The 19220-nt window shown below is 41.0% G+C and overlaps 4 protein-coding genes across 6 annotated transcripts; 1 reads left to right on the top strand and 3 right to left on the bottom strand.

Annotated features, from left to right (window-relative positions):
* Window positions 1–12: 12 nt before the first annotated feature.
* Window positions 13–9402, bottom strand: LOC103716506 (DNA/RNA-binding protein Kin17, conserved region). 2 transcript variants are annotated; one of them, XM_008804532.6, is made up of 2 exons: window positions 7932–9222; window positions 13–280 (listed from the first exon to the last, which is right to left on the bottom strand). In XM_008804532.6, exon 1 carries the CDS (start codon window positions 9220–9222, stop codon window positions 7966–7968), a length of 1257 nt encoding a protein of 418 aa, XP_008802754.2. In that variant the 3' UTR covers window positions 13–280; window positions 7932–7965. The 2 variants fall into 2 exon arrangements, with proteins under 2 accessions (XP_008802754.2, XP_026664034.2); XM_026808233.4 differs by lacking the exon at window positions 13–280 and adding an exon at window positions 668–840 and having other exon boundaries at window positions 7932–9402.
* Window positions 9403–9628: 226 nt separating this feature from the next.
* On the top strand, window positions 9629–10022 carry LOC103716508 (uncharacterized). 2 transcript variants are annotated; one of them, XM_089925127.1, is made up of 3 exons: window positions 9629–9760; window positions 9871–9953; window positions 9992–10022. In XM_089925127.1, the coding sequence occupies exons 1-2, from the start codon at window positions 9635–9637 to the stop codon at window positions 9919–9921; spliced, it is 177 nt and encodes a 58-aa protein (XP_089781253.1). In that variant the 5' UTR covers window positions 9629–9634; the 3' UTR covers window positions 9922–9953; window positions 9992–10022. The 2 variants fall into 2 exon arrangements, with proteins under 2 accessions (XP_089781253.1, XP_008802755.2); XM_008804533.6 differs by having other exon boundaries at window positions 9871–10022.
* A 239-nt stretch (window positions 10023–10261) lies between these two features.
* Window positions 10262–13026, bottom strand: LOC103716509 (uncharacterized). Its single transcript, XM_089924977.1, has 3 exons — window positions 12689–13026; window positions 11040–11592; window positions 10262–10832 (listed from the first exon to the last, which is right to left on the bottom strand). Exons 2-3 carry the CDS (start codon window positions 11499–11501, stop codon window positions 10269–10271), a joined length of 1026 nt encoding a protein of 341 aa, XP_089781103.1. The 5' UTR covers window positions 11502–11592; window positions 12689–13026; the 3' UTR covers window positions 10262–10268.
* Window positions 13027–13521: 495 nt separating this feature from the next.
* On the bottom strand, window positions 13522–15585 carry LOC103716510 (uncharacterized). Its single transcript, XM_008804535.6, has 2 exons — window positions 15499–15585; window positions 13522–14343 (listed from the first exon to the last, which is right to left on the bottom strand). The coding sequence occupies exon 2, from the start codon at window positions 14291–14293 to the stop codon at window positions 13538–13540; it is 756 nt and encodes a 251-aa protein (XP_008802757.4). The 5' UTR covers window positions 14294–14343; window positions 15499–15585; the 3' UTR covers window positions 13522–13537.
* Between the last annotated feature and the right edge of the window lie 3635 nt (window positions 15586–19220).

The following is a 19220-nucleotide window of genomic DNA, read 5'->3' as shown; positions in this document are numbered from 1 at the left end:
AAGATTGTCCAATCGATAGAACATTAATAATATCACTCACGTGCAAATGATTGAAGAAAAGTCCACTTTCTAGCTCAAACTGTATTCCAAGGATAAAATACTTCTTATTTGTGCCTCATTTTGTTTGTGGGTGCAAGGTGATAAAGTCAGCAATAACATGGGTTCCTATCCAATCTTGTCTGCTTACATATCAGGGGATCTCAAACTGAAGTTCTCTTCCAGAGCCCGGACAATCCAAATTGCTGACATAAAGGTCCTCGAATTAAGCACTTGTCCTAACCTGCAGAAGAATGTAAATTGGAACCTTTATTAGAGTATTCCAACATACAATTTCAGCCCTGACTCAGTATTACAAGTTGCTGGTATTTATTGACCAAAAACCAACTATAGGCAGATTCATGCAAGTCTCAAAAAAGTACTTGAAGTCATTCTTTCAGAGCCAGCCACCAAAAGAGTGGAGTATTGCTTAGCAGTCCTAAGATGTCTGCATATGTTTACAGAATGATAGGTGAACAAGCTCATGTTTGGTCAATAGATTGGCAAAGATGTTTTTTGATACCACAGTACAAAAGAAAATTCTTACCTCGTCTATCTCTGTAAAATAGGTATTGGACAAAGCAATGACAGTCCATCATCACGGGGGGGTGGGGGGGTGGGGGGGCAACTTAGTACTAGATCGGCCTATAAATTCTCTCAAGAATAGATAGAGAATAACATAGACAAGAATGAAACTAGATGAATTAATATATGAAGACCATGTCCTTCTTCTTCTTCTTCTTCTTTTTTAAATCCCAACTGCTGCTTACTAAAATTCAGATGCATATCAGGTACCTCTAGTCCCTGCTGCAAAACATGGAATAAGAATTGGACACACTTGTCTGCATGGCAGCCAAGTTCCTGAGTGATTCTAGCTTTCATATTACCAAGCACAGGAGGTTAGCAATGACAGATGCTGTTTACAGATAATATAGAAGGAGAAATGAATTTACCTCAAGAGGACATGGGAAAGGTCAGAGATATATGGTATGTGAAATTATTATGCAAATCAAAGAGTTCTTCTCTACTGTTATCTTGGGAAAGAATATAGAGAAAAATCATAAAGCCATCCAATGGAAACTGTCAGATAATATATGACTTAAACTGCACAATGATGGAAGGAGTCAGGAATGTCCTGCGAAGCAAAGCCAAGTTGGTTTGGGCAGCGCGGAATGAGGTTACACAGAAGGCATAAAATCTATGGGATTACGATTATTAAAGACAGCTTTTATGAGGTCTTGCAGGGAATTTGATACCCTTAATGCAGTGAATTATATATTGCTCAATGCAGTTTGGCCAGCAGAGATTACTAATCATCAAAAAGGTATGTTGGCTAATAAGTAGAGTCAAGCAAGTGATGATTTCTTTGTACATAGGGAGAGGAATGTATTTACCAATTAGCTGCTAGATGGAGCAGAGAATGGGTGGACTGAAGAGTGACAATCAAATTATCCCAAATCTTTTGAATCTCGTATACTTGTAGTGGCCTACATTCAGCTTAAGGGCTCAATTAACCCTCCCTCCGCAGACACACACATATGGAAAAAAAGAGCAAGATCAAGGTTTGCTATATTTGTACTGTGTTTCAAAAGGTACCTTACCGGGTTGGGAGTCTTTTTTTCATGCATAGCCATAGCACTGCCTGAAACAGCGCGGTACACGTCGATGCAACATCAAATTGAGTAGTACCAATCGGTTCCACCAGGTACAAGCCGGTTCGACCATTGCACTGTATTGAACCTTGATACAGTACCAGTGCCTTATTGGTACAGTATAGTATATTCAGTACATGGTGGTACAAATCTGTAGGATGAATCATAGGCAGGATACATTGGCACATGATTCATCAAAGAATACATGTACAAGCCTATCATTCTTCAGAAGCTTGACACATTATCTTATTACGTTAACCGTATTGGCATCTATTATTACAATTTATAGGTAATACCATAGCAATTATTGTGTAAAATTAGTGATCGATTTTATAGGTTGTTGGCCACATGTTGCTCTCTAGAAATTAAATTTTGGCCATCAAAGGTTAAATATATTTGTCAAGATTTATGTTAACATAAAAAATTTATCATTGCCTAAAATGGATTCCTATGATACTTAAAGGTGGTAACATATGATCCTATGCGACCAAAAGTTTCATCTTATTGACTGCAATCTTGTTGGATGATAGCCCATCAATTCCATTTCTTGCTCGTGCAGTGTAGGTACTTGACAACTTGGTACAGGTGGTTCGCAAAATGGTCTTCGTGTGGATGCGGTGGCAATCAAAGTGCACTCATTGTAGATAGAGGTGGGTAGAAACAGAGAGAAGTGGAAGCAACACATTAGATCATGGAAGGCATGCTTGACTTTCTCGAGGTAGTCATTCATGTCACAAGTAGGGTTTTGGCTGAAGACATGCATTTGGACTCACTTATGCAGTGTTGCCTGAACCCATTCTTGCCTTGGTACTACTTCTAGCACATCTAATAGTACCATTGTAGCTTTTGCAAGCCCTTTGACCAAGGTCTCCCGTACCGTCCGGTACAAAACGTACCATACCGTACCAGAAAAAAATCGGTACAAAACACACATTCAAGTTGGTACAAGCCCCATACTGAGGCGTACCGATGTGCACTATACCAAACCGACAAAATATTGATACGATACTCGGTACCAAGATTGCAGACATTGCCTTTGACTCTATCATATTTATAATCACCTTCAGCACCAAGAAATCATTCTTCCTCACTAATCCCTATATTACGTTGGAAATTGAAAGCACAATTGAAAGGATGGGAGGGTTCGGATGGAGCTCCAATCTTGAGGGTTAGGGGGAATGAAAGGGAAGGGGTGGAGGATGAAGGAATTGGTTTGGGCCAGGAAACTTGCTGGACTATAAAGCAAGGATTTACACGTGAAGGGAGAACACAAGAAGGTCACCAATTTTGAAAATGGATTACTTCTGGGTTGGACACATTGGGTGTATGTGATTGATTCGAGGAGCATTGGTGTGATTGATGGATGGTTGCTATTCAATAGGTAAAAACGTCCCATATGTATAAAGAATGATTCAAGATGTTGGGATATTAGTAGTCGGTTGAAATCGGATTGCCTAACCTAGGAGTATTTGGTGATTCTCCAATTTTCCTCCTCCTAAGATGCTGGTTGGGTCCAACAAGATCCAAGCTAGATTGGATCTTCATCTCTTTGTGAACCACTTCAAAGCAGGTCCCTTCGGTTTCTTAGTATCATAATTAGTAAAAACGTTTGCTAGATGGAGAAAGGGATTTGAGGCATTGTCCTCATAGTTGAAGGAAGAAAGGTAATATATATTTTTTTTCTAGTAAGAAGAATTAAATTTCATTAAGGGAGAAGGAAACATATAATATAACAAGGATAAGATGTTAAGTTCCCCAATCACAATATCCTTTATTCAAGATAAGCCAACATTAGGCTGGTCTCAAGCTAGGCATGAGACTAGCCTAATTTTGGCTCAAGTTACGGTCGGGGCCAGAGTTTAAGGTGGGTAGCCTAATGTAGCTCATTAGTAGCTATAGCTGAAGAAGACAAAATGGCCAAAGCAAGAAGTAACCACACGGGTAAATCAAATGTTTTATATTTTCTAATGGATTATATTAGCCTAGTGGCTCCAACCTCAACCCACATCCAACTTTCAATCTATAATAAAAATAGGACCCTATACCCAGAAAAACCTTTGTTGATATGATACACAATGGATACCAATATGAGATTTGATTCGACACACCAGCAAAAAAAAAAGGATAAAAGACTTCTGGAGACCACCAATGAAACCCTAGGGCATGAGAGTAGTGAAGACTAAGTACTGATTTGGTTTGTGGAAAGAATTTTTTCTGGAAAACTGATGCCTGGGTATATGATACCTAAAAAATGGTTTTTACATATTTGATTGACCATGAAAAAGTGGCACATTTTAGAGTGGCTTATGTTTGGTAAAACATCTACTTTTCTGAAAAAATTATGTAAAATACCTGTTATGCCCTTAATAAAGGAAAAGACCTTACCCCATTCTATCTAAAAGCTTAAGAGCACTTTTAAAAAAAAATTCTTCAATTTTCAGTTGGCGGGTATAGGACTTTCCTATATCCCACATAGAGTTTTCTTCCCATGAAATGTGGGAATCTTATTCCTATGAAAAAGCTACTTTTCCATCTCTTTTCTTTGAAAACTGCAACCAAACATGAAACATTCTCTATTTTTTCATTGACCACACTTTTCCCTCGCCTTTTCCTACAAACCAAATGAGTTCTAAAGAATACACGATAGCCAAAGAATCGGACAACACAGAGGGGGGTAGAGATACAAAAGAAATCCAAGTCAATGAGAGGACCTACGAAAGGTGGGGGTGGCGCATCTACTTGGGCAAAGAGGCCAGTGATGGGCTAGGCTGGCCATACAAGCTGAATGGTGGGTTAGGTTAGCCAAATGAGGTAGGTGGCCATGTGGATAGGGCAACTGAGACTAGGGGTGCGCAAAGATGGAGGGAGAATGAGGAAAGAGATTTGTGAAATTCATGATTCTTTGTTGGCTTCAATTAGCTTGATGCCTAGCCTATTTTCCCCGAAAGCTTTGCCAAATGAGCCTAAAATGGTTTTTAGCACAGGCAAGATTGAGGTATCATAACTAGACCTATCATGGGTTGGGCGATCTACCAGGCCTGCTCGAGCCCGACATATTTTGGACGGCCTGGGCCTAGATTTTAAGCTTGACGGGCTGGGCCAGGCCAGACCGGGCTTGAAATATGAACCCATTTGTTAAAATGAGCCGAGCTTGAATTTAGTTTGGCCCGACCCTATCCAAATCTTATATAATATATAATGTATACTTATGCTTTAAGAATATGGTTTTGGTGACCAAAAAAATATTAATAGCTCTCTTCCATGCACCAATACTCCTTATGAACAACCATAAACACAAGTTCATGAGCCTTACTAATCCCTTTCAAATATTTAATCCTTGAAAGAATTTTTATATTGAAAAAAGGGTCCAAGAAGCCCAAAAGCCGGCCCGAAGCCTAAAGCCCAAGTAAGTGTCGGGCTCGGGCTTGACTAGTTTTAGTTATATTTTTGGTTGAGCCCGACGCGCCAGTTGATAGGTCTAGTCATAACTAATGACTGTAAATAGGATTCGACCAACAACGCATGCTGTCCATCACCACTTAAATAGTTGTTAACCAAATCTTTTAGATTAGTTGCTAGTTTTCGTGATAGTTTACGACTTTTAAGCATTTTTCCTACAAGAAGGGGCATTGATGGATGGAGTATTAGAGTGAACGGCTTTCATGCAAAAACAGGAGTAGGTAGTACAAGACATCCATTAGCTGTCCGAACTATTGCATGCTTTTTAACCGAGTCCCCAAGAATGGGGATAAGGTGATTCCATTCTTATAGATACCTCCACCTAATACTGCATGCCTCATGTTACATAGCTGCCAACTATAAAAAAAAAATAGTATTATAATTTCATAGTTTCTCTAAACAGTAAGTTTAATCATCATTCAGTCCATAATTTAAAGATCTTATTGATGAACCGTACCATGAGAGCTGAAAAGACTGTTAACAACATAAAGGGCACACAGGAACATGATTTCTTTAACTAGGTGTGGTGTGTTTGAGGGAAGAAGAGGGGGGGGGGGGGACTTCATTACAAGTGCATGTATGCTCGCACACTTGATATTGCGGAATGTTCATTAAGATACAGGTAAAGTATAACTCAGAGGGACTTAAATTAAAGAAAGTTACTTCACTGGCTAAACATAAATCAATCTTTGATATATTTTCTACTCACTTTAACTTTACAATGGGATTCATAAACATGGAAATTATGTAAAGACTACAGGTCATCCATCTTCAGTATGAGACACTGTCAGCAGAAACGAGGGCAGTAAAATGCAAAACACAAAGGGAGTATATATAGAATTACCTAACCATTAATACATTTTTGTTTGAATACCCCTTCTCACAATTTCATCAAACTTACCTATCTCAATTGTTTCCATACCACCTCACCCTCAATTATTCTAGCTTTGATACTAAATCCAAACCTCAAGGGAGGTCAGTGTAATTTACTCTATCACTTGTCAGCCCATTTACTTAGTTTCATTTAACAACAATGCACCAGTTCATTTTGAACAATAACTCTTAATTATTAAATTGAGCATGCAAAAGAGAAGCTATGATCAATTGCATTTGAAGACAAATTGACGAGAGAGAGAGAGAGAGAGAGAGAGAGAGAGAAAGAGAGAGAGAGAGAGAGAGAGAGAGAGAGAGAGAGAGAGAGAGAGCAAGAGAAGTGAAAGTCTCAATATTCTATATTACAGTATTACATCTTGTTTCACTTCCAATAAGAAAATTTGCACTTTAGAATGTTTCATTAGAATATGAATTATAACGGCATCCAATTTGATATGTTATGCTTTACAACCCACTGAAATTAGGAAAGAGGACAGAGGATTGAATCAAGAATTAATGTAGATGCCCAGAGATTGCTAATTAAGATATACTTTTCAACATTACCTAGGAACTTTGATGAGGGAGAAGTTCCATCTTGGAGGTGAAGGAGAAGGAGGAGATCACGAGAGGAGACCCAAGAAAAATGGCTTCTCTCGTTGAAACAAAGAGAGACCATAGTTTGGTGCATTAAAACATACAGGAATTGATCTTTTTTCTTTCTTTTTTCCCCTGCAAGATTTACCTTTCTTTTTCTTTCTTTCTTGTTTCAAGAGGAATCAATTGATGTGGATGGATCTACATTACTAGAGAAGTGCACCTCACAACTGAAGAAAAAAATTAGTTTCTGTGATGAAGGAGAGCACTACAGAGGTTTCTCAGTTAATGAAAATGAGAGCATACAGAAATTTCCCTTGTAACTCCAGAATTTTCCATCTTACGTAAGATGACATCAAGGGCAGGTGGGTGAGAGTTTGGCGAAGATGTTCTACGAGCTACAAATATAAAATTTATGCTTGGCATTATAAAGGGTAATGTTCCGTGAGAGTTTTTTTAACCTTCATCTTACTCTATAGAGAGCAAAAGTATGTCTTAGATTATGTCATGAATTTTAATTTGACACTAAAATTTAGTGCATGTAGCAGTTGCAAAGGGAAGCTTATTGTCCAAAATCATTTGCTTCTTCCAATTATAAAGATTGGGTTTTCTTCAATGGTGGAAGAAGAAGAATGATATTGGCACCCTCTAGTTATAGATGTGCAGCCTAAGTTTAGTGTGTCCAAAATCATTTGCTTCTTCCAATTGTAAAGATTGGACTTCTTCAATAGTGGGAGAAGAAGAATGATAGTGGCACCTTCCAGTTATAGATGTGAATCTAAGATACCTCATCGTCATCGTCCATCACTCTATTAACACCAGGAGGGCTATGAAGCATAACTCGAAGTTGAAAGGTTTGTATCAAAGAACTTAACAAATATGATGCTAACATATAGGCATCACCCTACATGAGCATGATGATGAAGAAATGAAATCACGCAAATAAATTGATTGTCATCGAAGGCAACAAATTAATATAATACTACAATGTATTATCACATTTATGTTGATAAACATAACTATGATATATGTATGGAGAGTATAAGTTTTGGTTAAAGCTGATAAACTCTAAGCATGGTGTTATTTACTAAATGCACATACCAATAAGAAGAAAAAAAAAGGAACAAAACACATTGCTTGAGATAAAAAATAAAAATGCACATCTAGTACTACATAATTCTACTTGAAGTACCACGACTACCAATATTTAAAGCTGATCAGGAGAATAACAATCTGGACATATAAGAATGATATATACAATGATCATGACATAACTAGTAAATGCATAAAAAAAAGTTGCTAGAGGGTCAGACTTGCCTTTTACTCCGAATATTCCTTGAACTCAAGCCCCTCAGTGCAATATTTTGCAAATGTCCTCATATTCAATGGCCTTCAGCACCCTCCCATCATAAATTCCCTTTTCAATCTGAACCTTTGCACAATAGTCTTTGGTATCCACAGAAAGTAGCCTCGCATCCGATCCTCGATATGCCCCATTAACGATCCTCACTAGTCCACCAATCTGCGGGATCACCGTCTCCAGCTCCTCCTGATCAACCCTCAGCAAATGCTTGCTCTCCAACATCTCAATCTCCCCAACATACTTATCAATCACCCTCTTCACCACCCCTTTCTGCTTATAATACCCCTTGTCTGCCAATGTCTTGCTCATCACCTTGACCACAATCCCCTCACAGAGCCAGTAGTCCTTCCTATTGCTCCGCTCCTTTGCCTTCTCCTCCTCTCTCATCAACTCATCCAATGCCGACAACCCAGCGCCACCTCGATCACCAGCAGCTCTACTTTTCTTGAAAGCAGCAACATCCTTCTCCGACTCAGGTCCCTCGTCAAAGCCCAATTTCGGGGCCTTGGAGGTCGTCTCATTTACAATATTGGATTTTGAAGTAGCAGATGTTGATTGCAGGGAAAATGCTATCTTGCCACCGGAACCATTGTCGATTTTGACACTGGAATCGGGATTGGAGCTGGAATCGCGGTTCTCAGGAGGTTCCGATGATGATGACGGGGGCTCTTCAGAGGAGGGGGAGGAGGAGCGAAAGAGGGAGGTGGCGCGCTCGATCTGGAGGGCGATGATGCGCTCCTGGCGCTCCTCGTCGGCGAGGTCAGCACGGAGGCGCTTGTTCTTGAGGCGGTCTTTGAAGAGAGTCTCGGAGTCCCGGTCGATGTAGGTGATGAACCAGCCCTTGGGGGTGTCCTCGACCTTGCACTTGCCGGTGCGGCCGAGGTACTTCACGAACTCGGTGAGGGTGGCCCACTGGGTGGAGTTCATGTGGACGTGGTGGCGATCGGAGATATACTCGTTGTAGACGACGGTGGCGGCAACGCGGGAGAAGCGGTGGGAGCGGCGCATGAGGTCGAGGAAGGCGTTCTCGAATTCTTCCGAGTACCCGTCGACGACGCGGTGGGGGTTCTGGCCAAATACCTGCATCTGGCGCTGGTGGGACTCGCTCATGCAGTGGCACTTGAACCCGTTCTCGTCCCGGCACTGCTTCTGGCACATCTGGCAGTACCACCGCAGCTTCTGCAAACCCTTCGCCTTGATCCGGTTAGCGATCGCCTTCGGCGTCAAGAAATCGTTCTTCCCCATCCCAAAAGATCAATCCCTTTCCCTCCGATCGGACAGCCCAAGAATCGATCGAGACCACCTGAGGCGGCGGAGGAGGAAGGGACTACCGCTTTCGAGGGTTTCGGATGGATTTGGAACGATGGATGGCGACGGAGTGGACGAGATGGCGGTGGAGGTGGCTGGCGATGGACGGGACAAAAAGGGGACGGAATGGGGAGGGGGAGGAGCGATGGTTCCAGATTCCCGAAGTGACCGTAGCGGGCACGACTTCGGATCCGGTTCTTCGTGATCCGATACACCGAATCCGGGTTAAGGTTCGGTTCGACCGGTCCCGAACATCGGTACGAGCAAAGGGCGGGCGCAGTCGGCTTGCCTTCTTATACCCGGAGACGGTTCGACCCGCACCTAATCCAATTGACGGAGCACAGCAGGGATGAAGAAGTTCGGAGGCGGGAGGCAGCCGACGGGCACGCCGTCCCTCGCCCGGTCATGCGTCGTCGTGGTCGTCTCCCTACTCGCCGGCGCTTCCGTGGTCCACAACATCTATAAGCCCGACCTGGTTTGTCCTCCTCTAGCGAGCCGCCTTTCATCTTCGTGTATATGTCGATGCCCAAATCCTGTTCGATGAAATGCCACGACTAACATTTTTCTGGAATCGATGATATGCAGACGTTGCCGCCAGTGGAGAACAAGGGCGGAGAAACCAACAAGGACCGTTGAGAATGATTCGTCCAACAAAGCGGGAGCGTGAACAACTGCTTAAAGAAAAAATTTGCCGACTGAGTTGTAATTTGTAAGACATCAGTCTCTTCTTTTGGGCTCTGGTATTACTTTTTGTTGTAACGAACAATGGAAGGTCTTCATAGAATTACAGTCCATCTTAATTTACATAACAAAGAGCATGTACACCGCAACTTGAAACAAAAATAACAATACATGCGTGAGAGCCGGGTCTTCTTGTGAAACCATGAACTAAATAAATAAATAAATAGAGGAAGCATCAAAAGGAAAAAGCCATTAACGAATCAAGAGAGGCTTTCTTGGCAACCACGCATGGTCTGAGCCTGTTAATGGTTGATAAGGGATGCGATAAGAGTTGCAACCAGAGCAGTGGGATCTCCGACTACCGCAGCCATGATTAAAGTGATTGCAACCTTCACCATCTTCGTAAACTTTGCAAGCTTCCCGGGCTTGCTTTCTTTCTTTTGGAGAACAATGTGGAGCTTCGAGTCTCTGCTTTCTATTGCAAGACTGTTCTCCGTCTTGGCTCTGCGCTCGAACTTGCCATCGCAGAGGTGTTGCTTCTCCCAATTCTCGAGCAGAATCTCCTTCACACAAGCCACATGGAGGTGACATTCCTTGCACGTCGACACATAGGACCAGCTTTTGGCACTCTTCCTCAGCTCCTTCTTCCCACACCGGTGGCACCTGGAGGTCACCTCTCGATGGAGAACCAGCTTCGTCTCACCATCGTTTATAGTATGCGGGAGGAGCGCGCAGCCGGGGTGCAGGTCCCATCCTTTGGTGAAGCAATGGTAGACGTAGCCTTTGATGTCCCGACCGCATGCATCGCAAAATCGATCTGGCTTGCCGATTTCGAGGAAATGGAACAGACATCGGGCTCGTTTGGTTCGCGGGAAGTATTTTCCATCCTAGGAATATGATTCCTGGGAATCAGATTCCTAGGAAGAGGATACCTAGGAAAGTACTTTTGGCATGTTTGGTTAACCATGGAAAAGTGACAAATTTCCAAAGTGCTTATGTTTGGTTGACCATCCACTTTCCTAGGAAAGTTATGTATAATTTCTATTATGCCCTTAATAAAAATTAGGTCTTTAATGCCTCTTTAATGCTTCTTTAATGTTGAAGGATCTTTTTGGGAAAAAATAAAAAAGGAGTGATTCCCACCTCAGGGAAAGTAACTTTTCCATGTTTCTCATGGGAAAGACTTTCTCATGAAATGTGGGAATCATATTCCCATGGGAATACAACTTTTCCATCTCTCTCCTTTGAAAACTCCAACCAAACAAGAGGCATTTCATTACTTTCCCGTTGACCACACTTTCCCCCCTCATTTTCCTGCGAACCAAACGAGCCCATCCTGGGAAGAAAGGATGGGTGAAGGTGTTCTCAGGGGAGGCGCAATCCTTGTGGAGATGGAAGTTGCAGGACTCCTCGCATGTATACCGGGATCCAAATCCCAGTTCCTTGCACCCATCACAGTTGTAGGGTCTCTCCCTGTGCTCTAGCTTGAGCTTGTGATCAGGGTGGCTGGTGTGGCTTATCTCCCCGTAGATCATGTCCTGTTCCGTCGATGTGTGCTTTTGTCTCCTTTTTGGTCGATGAACCCAGGTGATGGACGTTATCCAAAAACAACCACCTGTCTATCAACTGAAGGGGAGCAGATTCACATATAAGAACTAGCTTTTGCTAAACATGCAAATCGTACATGCACATCCACACATGCAATCTTACGATATGAGTGGAGGATTATAGACGAGCATAAACAATCTTAAATTTAGGTTGCCCTGTGACATTGCTTCCTCGGGTACCAAGTTTATCGTGATCCTCAACAACCAAAAGCAGCATGCGAGAGGAAAAAATGGACACACACAGAAATTTTCACCATGGGAGAATAGTATTGAGGAAGAGGATGACCTTGGAACGATGGTATGTTTGCTTCTTCTTAACCAGATTCTAAATACGAAAACAGTGTTCTTGTATGCAGGGGGAACCTCTCTAAATCTTGTAGTGGAAACTTGACAAGGAAAAAAAAGGAAATAAGTAGGCCCTACGGCAATTGGCTGGGTCTAGAGGCAGGTTAGGAGGATAAGTATACGTCCTCTATTGCAGAATATTTAGAGACTGGCGAGAGAAAACATCTTCTTTATTGCAAGACATATTTTGCATGAGGTGAATGGAATTGCAGATAGAAAGATCTCTTTTTGTACTTGGATGATATGCTCTTTCCAAGAGCCTTTTGAGATATTTTACTTTTTGATTTTTTTCGATGTATATATACTAGGACGGTATGAATAACCGGTCTTAGCACTAAAAAAAAAAAGAAGAAAAAAGCAGCCTTGCTGAAAACTTTCCATGCGCTGATGGCATGTCGCATGGTCCAAGGTGGTGCTTTTGTAATGGTTCTGATTATGGTCTAAGGATTCAATGAAGAAGCTACATAAATTGTGAGAGCTGTGTATTACAGTAGCACTAGCATCATGATTAGAAATAAACATATTTTGTCCATTGAAGGAAAATAAATCCAAGAATTGAAGGAAAAGTAATACCTTTGAGGATGATAAAACAGAAGACGGAAAAGGGATACAACAGTACTCTCTTTATCATAACTAACATCTCCATTTGTGATTGAACATGGAAAGCATTTATCTCTATATTTCAATTCCAAGCAGAAGCAACATATCTTCTTATATTCTTCAGCAAAGTATAATACAACCGATCAATTGCCGGCGAAGAAATCACATACCTTAGAGGCCTGGGCAGCCCGTAGTCTCTGAGGCTGGAAATCTCCGAGAAGATTCGTGGGCTGGAACATATCCTCTTCATGCGTGCTTAAAGAGATTAATGCCTTCAAGGTGAAGGCTTGGAAATCTCTCGGAGGTTATAGCGAGGTTGCTCCGCGTTAGCATCCGGTAGCGTCAGGTGGGACAATTAACAATTTGGTCGAGGTCAAGCATAACGCGTTCCCGAACCAGAGATAAGATAAGTAATGACTTAATTTTTTTTATCTTTTATTTTTTATGTTTTTATTTTTTATTCGAAATGATGACGAAAGGTGCTATTGTCATTACGGTGACGTTAGCAATGAGGTAAGATAGTTCTTTTTTTATATTATTATATTAATGATGAAACAGAAACAAATTTAGCCAAGCAGTGCGACGCCCGTTTCCTGTTTGATGAAATGCCAGAACTAATATTTCTTCCGGCGGTGCCGCCGGTGGACAAGGGTGAGGGAGCCAGCAAGGGCCGGCTGGAGGATGAAGAGCTGCGATTTGAAAATTGGTTTATTTGTCAGTAATTTTGGCGCATGAGTCTCTTCCAGACATTCGATTTTATTTCTTAGTTATGGAGTAATTGTAATGTAATAATTGAAACGATCACACGGCATATGGTGGAATTGTAGATTCCATATTATTTTGCACTACGCTCACAGTAGCATGCAACAAATTAGACAGCATGCGCGGAAGCCAAGTCTTATTACAAACATCAAAAAAAAAGGGAGAAAGAAACATCAAAATTTGAAGTTCAGAAGAGACTTTGTCTTTGTGACTGAATACTGCCCCCCCCACCACCAAAAAAAAAAAAAAAAAAAAAATCAATGTGCAATGAGGGATGCAATGAGACCTGCAACCAGAGCTGTGGGGTCTCCAACTACTGCAGCCATGATAAAAGTAATTGCAATCTTCGCTATTTTTTTGAACTTTGCAAACTTCCGGGACTTGCTCCTTTTCTTCTCAAGAACAATTTGGAGCTTAGGCGCTGTGCTCTTCAGTACTAGACTGTCCTTCGTCTCTGCTTTGACCTCTCTCCTGCCATCACCAAGGTGCTCATTCTCCCAGTTCTCAAGTAGGATCTCCTTCACACAGGCCACATGGAGATGGCACTCCTTGCATGTCGATACATAAGACCAGCTTCGGGCTCCCTTCCTAAGCTCTTTCTTCCGACATCGGCAGCATTTTGACGATACCTTCCGGTGGAGGACCAGCTTTACTTCAGCCTCCTCCATGACATGTGGAAGGGATGCACAGCTTGGATGCAGGTCCCATTTTTTATCAAAGCAATGGTAGACAAAGCCTTTGATGTCCCTTCCACATGCATCACAGAATCGATCTGGCTCGCCTGATTGGAGGAAATGGAAGGAGCATCCCGGGAAGAAAGGATGGGTGATGATGTCCTCAGGGGTGGCACAGTCCTTGTGGAGATGAAAGTTGCATGACTTTTCTTCGCATGTATATCGAGAGTTGAATCCCAGTTCCCCACAGCCATTGCAAGTGTAAGGTGTCTCCTCCTGCTCTAGCTTGAGGACATGGTCCGGGTGCATGGGGTGAATTATGTTACCGTAGATCGTCATCTGATCGACGTCTCCTGGTGGTTGAAGCTAATCACAAGTGACTTTGCTATCTGTTAAAAAAAAAAAAACAAACAAGAGCAAACAAATTAGCGTCCACGCAACCTTTTATGGTGTCGGTCAAAGGGATGCCACACAATCGCACAAGCTTCCCAATCTGACTTCAAGGAGTGGTCCCATGATTTCTTGGTTGCAAAGCTATGATTTAAGACCTAGACTTGGTTGACCCTTGATCAACTACCAAGTTCTGAGTGTTATTTATAATGATGCGTGACTGATAAGAGTTGAAGTATGGTATTCATTTGTTATGATGCATCCGTATGTGTCAAAGTAGTTGGATGAAAGTACAGAGAAGAAGATAAGTTTCTTGAATAATGCTTGATGCACCTACTCTCGGTTGTAAAAAGAGGAAAATAGATGGGCTATACATGAGGTGTATAGGTCCAAATACATATACATACATACATATGTATATAGTATTGCATCTGTCTTGGTGGGCTAATGGAAAACAGTAACATGTGATGATCATAAGTTGCTGAATATTCTTGTGACAGCTTTGATCAGAAACGCATGGTTGCTATAATCTAGGAGGGACATAAGAAGTTGGCTTGCTGAATTGTGGGAACACTTTTTGATTGCTATTATGATGATCACAAGTGAGCATATCCACGCCATGATTTGTGGTAGGATGGTACTTCAAGCGAAGCATGTGTTTAGAGAGGCTAATGGGGCTGCAGATTGGGTGGCTTCTTTTGTTGTTAGCCAGGACTCTCTGAAATGTATTGTTTTTTGATTTTTTTAGTTGTATTCGTATACGTTATGTATGATACATCTATTTTTAGCCCAAAAAAAAAGAAAAAAAAAGAAAAAAGAAAAAAATTGAAACCATAAAAGAAAATGAATTCTTTTGATGAGGATATAAAAAGGAAAGAAACTTTGGGATGGCTGCTCAGTGAACATCGAATGTCCCTCTAGCCCACCAATTCCAAGTTTGACAACAATTTTTGCAAGTTACACTTGCATAAAAAAGTTTCTTTGCTTTTACCATGGCTGACATAATCACATGAATGAATCAAATGAAAAGAAAAGCATCATATCCATATTTCAATCTCAAGTATATGGTATATTTGCTCTGCAATCAACCAATTTAATTTGCTAGATATATGTTTAAGATAACACAACTAAATACTGATTACAAAATCGCATACCTTGAATTCCAGCTCCTGAAAGCTCTGAGGACGTAGAAGATATTAAAGACATACCCACAGCTTATATCTTAGCTTCAATCATTTGCTCTCTATTTATAGACACTAGAAGACCGGTTGCCTCTTTCGTAATTTGCAGACCGGTTTCTTCGGGTGCAGGCATAGAAATTTCCAGAAGTCACAACACGCTTACTTGGCGCCAAAGTAGTGCCGACGCCATTCAGTTCATTCTACTAGCAAAATTAGATTGAACTTTCCTTGCCTTTGCGTGGTCAGCGCCGAGATTTAGTTATTTAACCGCCGTGGTGACCCACCAAAGACTTGTGTGATGGGGAGCTGGTCTCTAAAGTTTGATTCTTGAACCCTAGGGCACCTTAACTATAGTTGAAATATATTATACTAGGTTTTTAAAATAACATTTTTGATTTATTGGTTACTCTTTTACTACCGATTGCTATGTAACAAGCGTGGCAACTGTAGCTTAACTTTATCATTGCTCATCTTAATTCAACAAAATTTATAAAAACAAGTTATCTTCTTGGTTGGAAATAATTATTTCTATTTGATGAATGGCAGTGGAATCTTTGTTTTATTTTTGTTATGGGGAAGGAGGCATCCAGTTCGGTTGCTCCATCACTAGAGAATGTAACTGCCCTGTCTGAAAAGTAGTCCATTACATCCATTGTTGTCTTCCTAAAGTGCCTATGTCCGGCTAAGCGAGGAAATGGGGAATCAGATGGATTGAACCTTCTTGAGTTTCGTATATCGAGTTTCTCTTCTAAGAGTAAATTAAAAAAATTCCTCAGAGGTTTTCGTTTATTATACCTACATCCTATAGCTAGTAAAATCTTCGATTACACCTAGTTAAATTAACGACATTAGTAAATCCGATGATCTCATATGAAAAATCAAAATTGTCCTAGAATGAGGAGGAGGATACATGTGTTTTCTTATATTCTTGGTGGCCGTTATGTTTGGTAAGATTATTTTAGTCATTATAAATTTTTTTCTAATGTGGCATTTAGGTCCCATTTAAAGTTAATAGTTTTACTAATGTTATATTAAGTTATAGCTTATAGTGTTGGATAAAAATAAATTTTAGAGGGATAAGCATAGATTTTTTATATTATTGGATGTAAGCGTAATTTATCTTTATTCTCAAAAAAAATTTTGTAATTTATTTTTTTTATTATTACCCATTATTTATAGTAGCTATCACGACATTATTATTTTATCTCTAAATAAACCTCAACTGAAACCAGCATTGGATAGGAAACTAGAGTACACTAAAGGGATGCAAAAGGGTCACGTAAACCTAATCTGATTTGGTTTTATTCATATGATGCATAATCTAAAGGCATGCATTGCATTAGGACTGGTCTTCATTTAAGTTATATGCTTTTAACCAGGCATGTTAAGATCTCAACTAATGAACTAAGTCGTATGAGCGGGTTCTAGCCCTGCTGATTCCTGAGGGAGAGACGACGTATAGGAGAGTGTGGAGCAGAACAGAAAGGACGACGGTGAGCGCCCGAGACCTCTCGAGGATGGTTGGGGGGCCCTCGGCTCAGCAGATTGATGGTGGCTGAGTATAGAGGATGCACATCCACCCCCGTATTACTCTGTTCCTCTGGAAGATGGCTTGGGAGTATTTACCTACCAGAGGTGTGCTGGCACGGCAGGGAGTGAGGATTCCTGCTATCTGCGTGACGTGCACAGCAGAGGAGGAGTCCATCTACCATGCTCTCTTCGGGTGTTTGCGGCCAGTCAGATATGGATAAGTGCTTCAGATCACCTCAACCAGTGGCAGATGTGGGTATCCACCGAGGTATTCCTGCGGTTTCTAGAGGCCTTGGCTTGGGGCGTCTGGACGTGAGGACAGAAGAACTCGTGCTGCCTACTTAGCCTATTATTGCTGGCTGGATAGGAATGCCCGAGTCTTCGAGGGTGGCGGCCTTCACTTGAGGGCGGTGGCGGCCCAAGCGCTACTGCATGTGGCGGAGATATCAAGCATCATCGAGGCATCACATACCGAGTTAGCTAGGAACATTTGGGGCCTCCATTCTGCTCTTGCAGTGTTTAGGACTGTGCTCGTCTCCTGGGTGCCTCCACCCTCTAATTGTCTTAAGATGAACTTCTATGGTAGTGTTGTTGAAAACGGACGAGGTGGAGGTATGGAATTCGTCATCAGGAACCATGACGCCAGACTGGTAGTTGCAGGGGTTGACGGATCTTCGACTCGTCAGTGGTGTGCGCCGAGCTTCAAGCTGCTTGGAAGGGTATCTTCTTTGCGAAGCGGATACTAGATGCGGACCACCTCCTTCTCAAGGGAGACTTGGCCATGGTATGGCTGTTGCTCCACGATATTCGTAGATTATTAGGACAGTGCGCCTCCCATCAAGCTACGCATGTATACCGGAAGACGAACTGTGCGGCAGACTGAGTGGCTTCCTTTGTGGCTCACCACTCTGGAGGCTTTACCTGGGCAGACTAGGGCCAGTGCCAGAGCTCTTATATAGTATTTTGCTTTCTGATTTTATTGGTTGCATTCACATCCGCCGTACGTGAGCCGCCGATGTTAAAAAAAAAAAAGAAAAAATATTTTATTAATAAATTAAGCTAAAAAAAAATTTCTATCTCACCTCATAAAAAAAGACACCTCTTATTCTCTCCATCTCTCCCTCTTCCCATGCTACACCAAACGAGACACCAAAGTTTCCTTTAAATAGAGTATCTCATGGTCCATGGATATTTGATTTCTATTTAAATTTAAAAACTAATGCCCATTAAAAAATAAATTTTGATAATCACTAAAGGACAAAAATAATTATTTTAGAAGAAATAATTAAATAAAATAAAGAATATTTATTCTAAGTGAGATAACCAAATAGAACAAAACTTGAAGTAGAATCGAGCAATGATTCTCGACACCTAATAGTCAAATCTTTGAGCTTTTCAACTAGAAAAAACTCATGGCCCTGGGGACCTTCTATTCTAGATTCATGCTTGGTAGGGATGGACAGGTTTCGTCCATTTTGTATGGTTGGTCGGTCCAATGTGTAAACTGCCTGGAACAAACCGGTGCCTCATTAAACGCAGGTAGTAGTTTGTTCAGGAAAGAGAGTGGTCATTTTCAGAGCAAATGTAACTATCAATCAAATGCGGATTGGATGGCCGCCTATATAGCCAGCCATACGGTAGTACCATATGGGATGGAGATGGAGAGCTACCTCGGACATTTCGAGATATTCTATTTTCTGACTTTATTGGGTGTACTTATACTTGTCAGATATGAATCGTCCGTCCTAGTAGCAAAAAAAAATAGAAAAAAAAGAAGAAGAAAGAAAGAAGCAAGCAAGAACAATTTACCTTTTCAATTGGAAAATAAATCTAAAATAAAAACAATAACTGAATAAGGGAGTCTTCATCAAGGACAAACATCAACATTGGCATCCTCTACTCTCCTATTAACAACTGGATCAATTCGTAGACCGGGTGTTCGGACAGCAAAAATTAGAAAAATATACTAAAAGTAAAAAAATATAGATTTTAAAAATATTTTTAAATTCATTTACATAAAAAATAGTGTAGAAATGACAAAAATAATAAATTATAGGAAGAGAAACATTGTTCACATATAAAAATAATACATAGTATCATAACACATAAAAAAAATCTTAAATTACTACAAATAATCCACGAATAAATTAACTGGGGAATAATGA

Source organism: Phoenix dactylifera, chromosome 8 (genome assembly GCF_051530095.1).
Source record: "Phoenix dactylifera cultivar Ajwa chromosome 8, Ajwa_hap1_PhDact_Kaust_v1.1, whole genome shotgun sequence".
NCBI lineage: Eukaryota > Viridiplantae > Streptophyta > Magnoliopsida > Arecales > Arecaceae > Phoenix > Phoenix dactylifera.
This window is presented reverse-complemented; position numbering and strand designations above follow the sequence as displayed.